Source organism: Etheostoma cragini, chromosome 9, assembly GCF_013103735.1.
Source record: "Etheostoma cragini isolate CJK2018 chromosome 9, CSU_Ecrag_1.0, whole genome shotgun sequence".
In the NCBI taxonomy this organism is placed as follows: domain Eukaryota; kingdom Metazoa; phylum Chordata; class Actinopteri; order Perciformes; family Percidae; genus Etheostoma; species Etheostoma cragini.
Window position 1 is genome coordinate 5,456,936 of NC_048415.1, and position 10,843 is coordinate 5,467,778.

General features: G+C 40.0%; 1 protein-coding gene across 1 annotated transcript in view; it reads left to right on the plus strand.

The window, feature by feature from the left end:
* Positions 1-8,952, plus strand: part of LOC117950826 (glypican-1-like) — a 33,838-nt gene extending 24,886 nt beyond the window's left edge. Inside the window, exons 3-10 of the mRNA XM_034882172.1 lie at positions 753-970; positions 1,474-1,647; positions 3,189-3,354; positions 3,586-3,716; positions 4,514-4,651; positions 4,917-5,047; positions 6,683-6,858; positions 7,176-8,952. Coding sequence (XP_034738063.1) covers positions 753-970; positions 1,474-1,647; positions 3,189-3,354; positions 3,586-3,716; positions 4,514-4,651; positions 4,917-5,047; positions 6,683-6,858; positions 7,176-7,357 — 1,316 coding nt within the window. The 3' untranslated portion in view covers positions 7,358-8,952. The remainder of the gene's footprint in view (positions 1-752; positions 971-1,473; positions 1,648-3,188; positions 3,355-3,585; positions 3,717-4,513; positions 4,652-4,916; positions 5,048-6,682; positions 6,859-7,175) is intronic.
* Positions 8,953-10,843: the final 1,891 nt, after the last annotated feature.

Sequence of the window (10,843 nt, forward strand, 5' to 3'; positions counted from 1 at the left end):
GTTGACCCACTGAGGAGTTGAGGCTGCAGATCACTGCACATCATAGAAAGAGAGGGATGGAGGTAGGGAGGAGGAAAAGATAAAAGTGCAACAATAGGGAGATGGACAAATACAGCAAGTGAGAAATGTGTCATTGGTAGAGTTGAAACAGTGAGTCAAAATAAAAAAAATGAAATGAGAAGAAGAAGGAGAAAGGCACAGAAGGAGGACATGTCAAAGGAGGAGGATAGATTTATTAGTCTCAAGGAAGCAGGCCACCTCAGTAGCAGTAACGTGGCCGCCCATCTGGTCGTGGTTAGAACAGGCTGGCACTGGTCCACCGCCTTTGAAGCATGAGGGAAAAGCCCAGACCAATATACTGCAGAGACAGCAAGCTGACTCTTATTCTTTCTTTTTGACCTCTTTATCACTTTGTATACATATCGCTGTAAAGACACTTTTAAGGAAACCTTTAAAAATATTAAATATAGGCAGACACTTAACTGCAGCACAACCAGAGCCACTGTCCATTTATTTTATTGGCCTGAGGAGCAGTCTATATCATCATTTATTCCTCAGAAGTATTTCAGTTGCTAGTTATTGGGTAAATTTTTATTTCTAATAATAGAAATAAAATAATAAGTTTGTCATTCTTCTCAGCTCTACAGAGAGTTTTAGTTTTGAATTTATTGGCCCACAACTTTCTTGTTTTAGTTCAGTCTCTCTCTTTTTCTCTACTTCCTTCTCTACTTCTCTCTTTTCTCTGCTTCCAGCATATTTCACTGAGCTGCACGGTCGCTCTGAGCGCTCCCTCCCCGAGGCGCTGTCTCCCCTCGGCGCCCTGTACTCACAGAACACCCGTCTCTACGGAGATCTCTACACCGACCTGCGACAGTACTACCGAGGCTCCGCTCTCAACCTGGACGAGACCCTATCTGAGTTCTGGTCCCGCCTCCTGGAGCGCACCTTTAAAATCTCTGCTCCCACAGAGGTGAGTAAAACCTTTAAGACACATGTTGAATGAAAAACTGGTGTACACAATGATGAAAAGGTAACAATTAAAATAGTAAAGCAGAAACCAAAGGACTGATACTGAGATGAGAGAGAATATGGCAGCCTCAGTATGTCAGATGTTTACTAATACACTAACAATTATATGAATTATACCAAATATATTCAAATGGTGATACTTGCAAATTTGAGTCAACACAATTGAAGGATTTCTTGAACTAGTTCTCCTGATCCATTTAGATGCTGGCTGAATGGCCTCTGTTCAGCCCTTTTTTATGTTCTGGCAAGAGAACAAACATTTGCAAATCTTTCATTTGTAGATAAATAACTTGCACTGTTTTTATCTAGTATTAATATTAGCTGGTTTATGTTTTACTGCTATGGAGTAGATGCAATAATTCTCTTCCAATGACATACTTTTTAACATAACATATGTTATTAATACTCCCATGTTTTTTCTCCCTATCACCTCCTGTCTGGCAGGTCAACCTGTCAGAGGACTACCTTGAATGTGTTGCCAAGCAACAGGAGACGCTACGGCCATTTGGAGACATCCCAAGGGACATGAAGGCGAAGCTGATCCGTGCTTTTGTCACAGCCAGGTCGTTTGTCCAGGGGCTGATAGTTAGCGGAGAGGTGGTCAGGAAGGTCTCACAGGTGAGGGAATGTGTGTGTGTTTTGCGTGTGTGTGTGTGTATGTGTCTGAAAGAGTGCGTGTGTGTGTATGTGGTGTTTGCGTACATGGGAGAGACAGTGAGTCAGACAGAGAGAGACAGGATGAGTTGTTGGTGTGAGAGAAACTGTGAGAGAGAGTGTGTGTGTGTGTGTGTGTGTGTGTGTCAGTGAGACTAACGCCTGCTGGACTGAGTCCCAGGTTAGGAGATATGATGGATGCATGTTTGTCACACCCTAACTGTCAGAGAAAACGTCTCCACCCTAAAAATTAAGAACACACAGATCATCAAGACATTAAGCGTCTGACTCTGCCATCAGAACAAAGCTTTCATTTGTGAGAAATGACAACAGTGTGGTCAAATTACATGTGATGTTTTTTTGAGCTCCTGATGCCGTTTTTTTCCCAGCACTCAAAGACGCAATAGACATGGTCTGATGTGACTGTGTGATTGTTTTCTTGCTATTAGTGTTTGATGTAGCTTGTGGTCACTACAATACTTTTTCTTTCTCCATTCATCCCTATAAGGTACAACTGTACAAGCTTCATCCAAATTCGGCAATTTAAAGGACCATAGTATATCTTAATTCCTATTTTTCATGTTTAATCAATTTTACACAACTCAAATATTTTGTACTTCACATTACAGAAAAAATATTTTGCTGTCTTTTTTAAATCTGAATCTTTTTACCTTAGTTTCAGGCCTCATTTAGATTATATTCCTTTCCTGTTGATGCACTAATTAGAGCACATTCTTGACTTAAGTTGTGAAATCCATCACAGTGAACATCATGTCTGCATTAATTTGTGTCAAAGCTACATTATCGTTATAAGCGCAGACATTTTACACCAGCACTTAAACCACTTCACCACGTGACGATAATGTAAAATTGACACAAATTTATTCAGACTTGATGTTGACAGGGATGGATTATTTACAACTTGAGTCCTTGGACTGATTTCAGTTCTGCACAGACATAAATGCATGAAGACCTGTTGGGAAATGCATCCACATATCTAAACTAGTGTTTCAATTACAAATAATTAGCAAAAATGTAGTTTAAATCTTGCAGACATACTGACGTGCCCTTATTTTCAGCGTGTCCCTCCATCACATCTGTGCAGCATAGTGGTAAAATAACTCCACTGTGGAACTCAACACCTTTCATGACTTGTGTACATGATCACTAGTTGACAGTGTAATATAAACCATGTACTGTGTAAAGACAAGCAGGGCCATTGCCGCTTTCTTGGTCACAGCGTGTCCCTTGTAATGATGCAATACTGCCCTCTGCTGTATATGCCTTTCATTGTGCTTTTTGTACTTTGTAAATTCCCTGTTAAAGAGAAGTGGGGAAGAGCTAAACAGGCAACATTTTGATTTAGGCCACAACTACGTTGCCCACAATAGTGCAATTAAGGGTAAAAGGAAAAAAACAGGACCTAGTACCAACATACTCTTGTAGTATTAATTGTCCTTGCACCGGAGGTTTGTGACGCTAACTGTCCTGTCAAACCTCTCCAGGTTAATTTGAGTCCAGAGTGTATGAAGGCCCTGATGAAGCTGGTTTACTGCCCCCACTGTCATGGCATTGCGTCCGTCAAACCCTGCTCCAACTACTGTTCCAACGTCATGAAGGGCTGTCTGGCCAACCAAGCTGACCTGGACCCCGAGTGGCAGAATATTATAGGTGAGGTTCAGACCCCAAGGTAAGACATTGTAAGGTGGAGTGGATCGATGGAACAGACATTGGGCCACATGCAATACCACTTTTGTGTGATCATGTCAATACAATGCATCATTTATGTACTGGTAAACTGTGATTTAATGGCTTGGGAGTAAATCAAGTTTTGTGCTGCAAAAACTGGTTCTGAGTGTATCCAAAAGTTCTTCTCTTCTTTTTTTGCTATTCCATATGCAGACACCATGATCCAAGTGGCCTCTAGTTTCAGCACGGAGCCCAGTCTCGATGTGGTTCTCTCCTCTATCCCTGCTCGAATCTATGAGGCTGTTCACTTCCTGCAAGAAAACATGGACACATTTACAGCAAAAGTAAGACATCTCGCTTTGTCTCATCACTTACTACATTTCCCTGGGAGAATTTTATCTCCAGTCAAAAGCCAGTTTATGTTTGCAATCCTGCACCCCTAAAATTATTTGTCAAACCCTTCACCACTTTATCATATTGTTCCCCTTCCAAACATCATTAAAAAGTGTGCACATTCAAATTATTGTCTTCAAGAAGTGTTTACCTTGATTACTCAAAGTAGAGCTCAACAATTTGCTTCAACAGCAACAAGCTCAACCTCTCACCACTCACCTTTTATTTGTTTTATAGATGTATCCTTTAAAATAGGGCTAGGTAGCATTATGAAATTGCTAGGCTCCCATAATTATACTGATGTATATATCAATGTCCCTTTTTGGACAAGCAGTGAGTGTAGCTATAAACATTCTTGACCTGGTTTTCAACTTCAAGCTGTTCCTATTCCAACATTTTATTTAGTGCAATTTATTTTCAAGCTCTGTTTATGTCCGGTCACATTAACTTTAATATATAACATTGAATGTAATATTTCTATGTATTTGGAAAGCAATAGCAATGATATGTTCCTGAACACATAGGCTGTGGAATTATGCTAGTCAGTCGACACAAACATCCTCACAAACACTTGTCTATAGCGACATCTATTGGATTATTTTAATTGTCACAAATGTTGCAACACAGACTAGCCAGTCATTTCTGGAGCAGTGTGATTTGATATCAGTTGTTTAACTCCAGTTCACAGCTTCTAGCACATGTTTGTGTTTATGTATGTCTGGATATCCATGTATTTGTATGTTTGTAGGTGTACCAGACATGTGGTACTCCAGGTGAACCAGGAACAGGAAGTCCCATACTTCATGAGCAGAGGAAGAAGAGCGGCTCCCTGACCGCATCAGAGTACAAACCCTCTCCAACCGCTGGGCTCAGACTGGAGATGCAGGTGTGTATATACACCACATATCATATAACAAAGATATTATTTCATAGAAAACATGGATTCCTGGCTTTGTATGCACCTCTTAATCTTTTTTTATGTGGGTACTACATCCCAGGTTATTTTATATGTTGTATGGTAGGTATTCTGATGCTGTTTACAAAGGCTCTTTAAAACTCATTATGACTTGTTTTGGATATACAGTATACCAAAACCAAAGGATTTGGGATTTGAGACTCACACTTGTCTAAAATATTGTCTTTGTCCTCAGGTTTCAGATCTGTCAAGTAAGCTGAGGGACATGCGGCAGTACTGGACCCAGCTTCCTGTGGCACTTTGCAGCAAACTGGCAGCAGGAGGCGCCGGTCAGGATAAATGCTGGAATGGCATTACAAAAGCAAGGTGAGGAAGAAAGGGTAAGGGTAAGAATACCAGGCTAAGCCAATCAGAGGCAAAGGAAAGGACATCCTTTTCCAATCGTAGGAAAGACAAATTTCTCCTTTGAAAGACAAATTCTCCTCCAGGAAAACATCTATCACTGACCAATCACAAGTTTGTTTAGTTTAAATGTGACTACAAGTCTCCAAGTTTAAAAATGTCCCTCAAATCCAGAGTGTTTCGATATGGTTTGACTAGATATTATTTTTGGGAATGCATTTTTGAATTCAGTCCTTGAACCCAAGATGATGTAAACGACGTTGCTGCAACAAAGCTTCTAAACAAAAAACTACCACATCCTTCAGCTAGAGTGTTGAAAAAAATACTTTCAATGTCAAAAATCGGTTCAGACAGCACAACGTGGGTTCATGCAGCACGGAAACAAGATACATTACAGAAAGAAAACTCATGTTCTTTAGCACCTAAAAGCTAGAAGAGACTGATGTCAGGGGTATAAGTTGCTATGATACTGGGCAGTTCTCATCCTGTTGAAGGCCATTTGTGTCAGAACAAAAAGAGGCAGCAAGCTATTTCTGTTAGGACAAAATAAAAGCAGCGGTTAACGGAAACTTATTTAAACTGACACTGCTTCCACATAAACAGAAATTAAAAAGCCTGTGCAGATTCACACTAGCAGACATAGCCACACACTTTACACTTCCCATAATTTATATGTAAATGGATTACAGTACATTTTGATGCCTATTTAATATATGTTCCGTGTGTGAGTGAGAGAGAAATGTGAGAAAGATCATAAAATATAGATGAGTCGCTGATAGATTGAGTAAATATGTGTGTTGTAATGTGTGTTGATGTGGCAGAGAGTACATTATTACTGATTTCTGTTTGAAGCTCTACAGCGACATCTCGTGGATGCCTTAAGAGCTCAAACACAAAATTATGACTAATAAATTCTCAGAGTGGAAGATGAATTGTATTGTTGGAGTAGTTTAAATTGGGTGTTCCAATTCTTAACTTCTCTAAAAGGCAGGTCTTGCTATAGCATTGATAATTCTATTGGCCATCAAGAGACCATTTCCTTAAGCACATGGAAGACAAAAATCCCAATTGTGCAAAAGAGTAATTTCATACTAAACAGATACCCGCTCGATATGTCTCAGACTGCTGAAGCCAAACACTAGATCCATCTAAACTTTGGAGTACATTTTTTTACTAAAAGGACTGAATTTTGTCCCCCATCTCTTCCATTAAGAGCATGTTAGGAATAATTTCTTAATGACCAGTTTTGATTTGAAAAGATTTCAGACATGGTTTTGAGGTTGAAGTTTTAATTAGATTGGGAATGGTTAGGGTCAGGATAGGGCTGAGCAATCGTTCAAAAATGTAAAGGATTTTTACTTAGTTTTTCTGAAGTTCTTCAACAATTTTATTGGAGTGAACAATCTATGGAGTACTTATATATATATATATATATATATATATATATATATATATATATATATATATATATATATATATGTGTGTGTGTGTGTGTGTGTGTGTGTATGTGTGTGTATGAGTATATTGCTTTACGTTTTAAGAACTGCCCTAACTATGTTGCCACACATTCTTCCCCTTTCCCTCTTGTCCTCCAATCAGGTACCTTCCAGAGGTGATGGGTGATGGTTTGGCCAATCAGATCAATAACCCAGAAGTAGAGCTTGACATCACAAAGCCAGACATGACCATCAGGCAACAGATCATGCAACTCAAAATCATGAGCAACAGGCTGAAAAGCGCACTGGAGGGCAATGATGTGGACTTTCAGGATGCAAGTGGGTACCTTTCTAATATTTGGACTGAAAGTACTTTCTAGTGCTAATATGTTGTCCATGGTACACATTCTCCATTCTGTTAAATGTTTCCCTTATACAAAGTCAGCACACTCCCACGTTCACGCACATATTCCCCTGTGTGAATGGTCATAACTAATAAATAATAAATGTTACTAAACCATTGATTTCATTCATGTACTGTAGATCAATGCTCCCCACTCAGTAAGCAAATCCAAACGGAAAAGTTATCAAGAGCAATTGAAGGTGACATATTTCTTGTCAAAAAAAGTAAAACTCATCGGTTTTTACCTCTGTAGGTGACGACATTAGCGGTTCAGGAAGCGGGATGTGCGTGGGTGGTCTGTGTCCTCGGAACAGACCGGGATTGTACGCCTACACGCCAGACAACAACCGAGTCAAAGGCACAGCCACGTCTCAAACACGCATCTGTGGCCTCCTACTCCTGCTCCCATTGACCATCCTGCTGCATCAGCGATGATGGACCGCAGCTGCCTCACATCAGACTCGAAGTCTAGGGGAGGGTTGAACCACACGACGGACAAAAAGGGGTTGGATGGGGGGCAGGGGGGTGGGGGGCTTGGAAGGTAAATTTGCCAAAAAAAGGAAAAAGACATCTTGGGGAACTAATGGAGGACATTTTATTTGACCAAGAGGAGCAAAACTGACAGTGACAATTTTCTTTATTTAGTTTTGCTCAGTTTGAATGTGTCTTAGGTTGGGTGGGATTCAGTTTGTTGAGCTGGTTTCAATGGATTGTTGGAAGAAGACTGAGACGAGGAAGGCAACGAAGACAAAGAGAATGATGGCTGTTTATGATGAAAATAATGAGGGGGATATTGATAATGATTTATTGACACTTTATCAGATCCATTTAGCTCCAGGTTCCAGTCAGCAGGCAGCCCAGCTCAGTGAAAAAAGGTTTGGTTCCCTGATATGTACTGCATTCAACAATTCTTTTGGAGTCGAGGTTGACCTTAACAAACATTGTGCAAGTTGTAAATGTTTGTGTACAGTAGCTAAAAAACTGGCAACATATTGAGCCATGAATGTACAGTGTAATACTATATTGGCAATGAATCTCCCCATAATCTGGGATGTAGTCGTCCAGATGTTTTGGTGTGTGTTGGCATAACTAGATACATTCAATAGGATTTGTTTAAAATACCGTGGATAAATTATCACACATTACTGTATGAGATGTTGTGATTGCAAGATTTAACTGAATTTTAATGAACACCCAACTGAAAAGGAAATGACCACCTTTAGAACAACTCGTCACTTTCTTAAGTTAACAAGCAGTCTCATCAAAGCTCTTGTAAACAAGCACAGACAAGCAGGTTCCTTCAATCCTGTAATTTATCCTGCAGTGAAGGCAGAAAACTGCACATTATTCTGACAAAATCTCTGCAGAGAACATTTCATGACGCAGAAATTTGGAGAGAGAACTCCTTGTTGAACGCACACCCGCGTTTAGTAACTTTAAACTGAGTCTTAGAAGCAACACAGTGGCTGATAAACAGTACAGTAGGTCAAACCAAAGCACTTATTACACTTTTTTTTGCATTTTTTGACAGCAGACATCCCCTCGTTTAACATTTGTGCCCTTTTTGCCAGGTTTTGTAACTGCATATTTAAACAAACAAAAAAGCATCAATAATAATAATAAGGTCTTGCGCGTACAGTACAGGATGTGCAGAATATTGACAACATGTATCCATTTACCTGGTGATACATAATTTACTCGGCATGCCTTTCTTTCCGTCTACACTACTATACTGATACATATGGGACTCCTGATTCACATAAGTCTCTTGCACATACACACATTTGCACACACTTGGGTTGGGTATTAAGCTGATTTGTATTCATTAGTGCATTTAATCACACTTAATTCATTAACGTGGTTTGATTGTGGCAGTGGATTTTGCCATGCACAATCTTTAGAGCTTTATTTTAAGTGGCACTCCACCGATTTTACACATCAAAATTGTACAAAGTCCTCTGTGGCTCTGGATGGAGCTTTCTAATGTTTGAGAAAATAAGCCTGTGGATGTCATAGGGATGTCATCAGCTTGGGTTTGAAGGCTAGAATTTTATAACCAAAAAAAACTGGGTGCATCAGGTTTGAAAAACGTGGGTGTTTACCAGGCAGAGAGGATTGAACAAAATGATTGGCGTTGCAATTACGGCAAAATATAGGATCTAGTGTTTACGGAGCTTGACCCATTATTAGGGAATAAAAGTCAGGATATCTCTAGGGATGGCAGTCTCGGTCCATCTGTTGGACCACCACTTTGATCCAGACTGAAATATCTCAAAATCTATCAGAAGGATTGCCATGTTCCCTGCAGGATTCATTCGTATCACTTTGGTGATTGCTTACCTGTTCATCCGGTGCATCAGGTCAAAGTTTTAATGTGTCTAATACTTGGGTTAATGACCAAATACCTGTTCAACTTTTGACATTCCCATCAGCCTCAGTTGTACATAAAGTAAAGGTAAACTAAAATTATGAAAATGGTAAACATTCCACCCCCTTGGCATCATTTGGTATGTTAGCATCTACCATCCATCCATCCATCCATCCATCCATCTTCATCAGCTTATCCGGTATCGGGTCACGATGTTAGCATCGTCATTTCATTTATTCATTTATTTTGCTGATGTTCTCCTTTAGCTCATAGTGCCACTGTGCCCAAGTACTCATAGAACCACCAGCATAGACTCTTGTTTAATAGTCTCTTGCAAGTTCCCCACACTTTATGGAAGTGCAAAACTAAATCACTGGAGTACCCCTTTAAGGCCTCTATGTTCCTCTCATTGTGAAGACTGATACAACTTTACAAACATGTACTGTATCTAAGAATCTGTCCATTAGCCATAGAGATATGACCAAACACCAGTTGCCCTCATCATAATGTGTGTGCCTGATGCTCTGTGGCCCGTGGATTTGGTCACAACTCAGTCCCTGACTTTGCTTATTTTCTATAAAAACTCAACTTGCCAGCTGCATGGCAGCTATAAATATGCATATAACTCTTTAGAACCGGCACTGATAAGCCTCATGTGGCCCTGCTGGAGAAAAAATGGGGCCATGTGTTGTGTGTGGGGATAACAATCCTGCACCAGTGAGGGAGTTTTGAGTTAATGAATGATTTATTTTCCTGACGCGTACAACAGAATAATGCAGAGCACCAGGCACATACACAAAGAGTTTACTACAGATTTCCATCTTTGAAGCTGGAAAGGTCTTAAATGTTTCATTTCTCAACATCAGTATTGAATATAAAAGACCCGATCTGAACGTCCATCCGAATTCACCATTTCTTTGCATCACAGGTATTTCCCAAAAGTCTTTTTCTGTAATTGTAAATGATGTGGAAGAAAAGGTAGGGTCTGAGTTTTACTGAGATGTGGGAGGACAGCTGGGAGGACACGTGTAGCAGCCATAGTCTACAACACTGTTGATTACTTGTCTAGACATGAAGAAGATGTATCGACTCCCAGCACTCCGAGCTGAGCTGTCTGTCCATGACCAACATTTTGAGTCACCCGGGTGAGAGTTACCTTTGAACAAAAGGTGCCAAAACTCTTGCTGAACTAATATAAGAAAGGTAACTCTGGAGACAGCTTAAACATTATTGTTCTGCTCATCTAGCAGCTTGCAGGTCTAGAATCGATTTTGGGTTTCATCTGTAGTTTGAAAAGAAATGGATTCAGTGCTAATGTGTTTTCTTGTAGACGTGGCTAATTTTCTTAACCAATTTCAAACGCCTCCAACTGCTGGCTCTAAGATAAGAAGCATCTCCCGCTCTTTGTTTCCTTTCACTTACACACAGACATATACACAACTCTTTAAGATACTGGTCAATGTGTACAAGGATACAATAGCCAATGAATAAAGATGATTGTTGTCGTGGTACATGGATTAGTGTCATGAAAGCTATTGACAAGGGAAATGTGT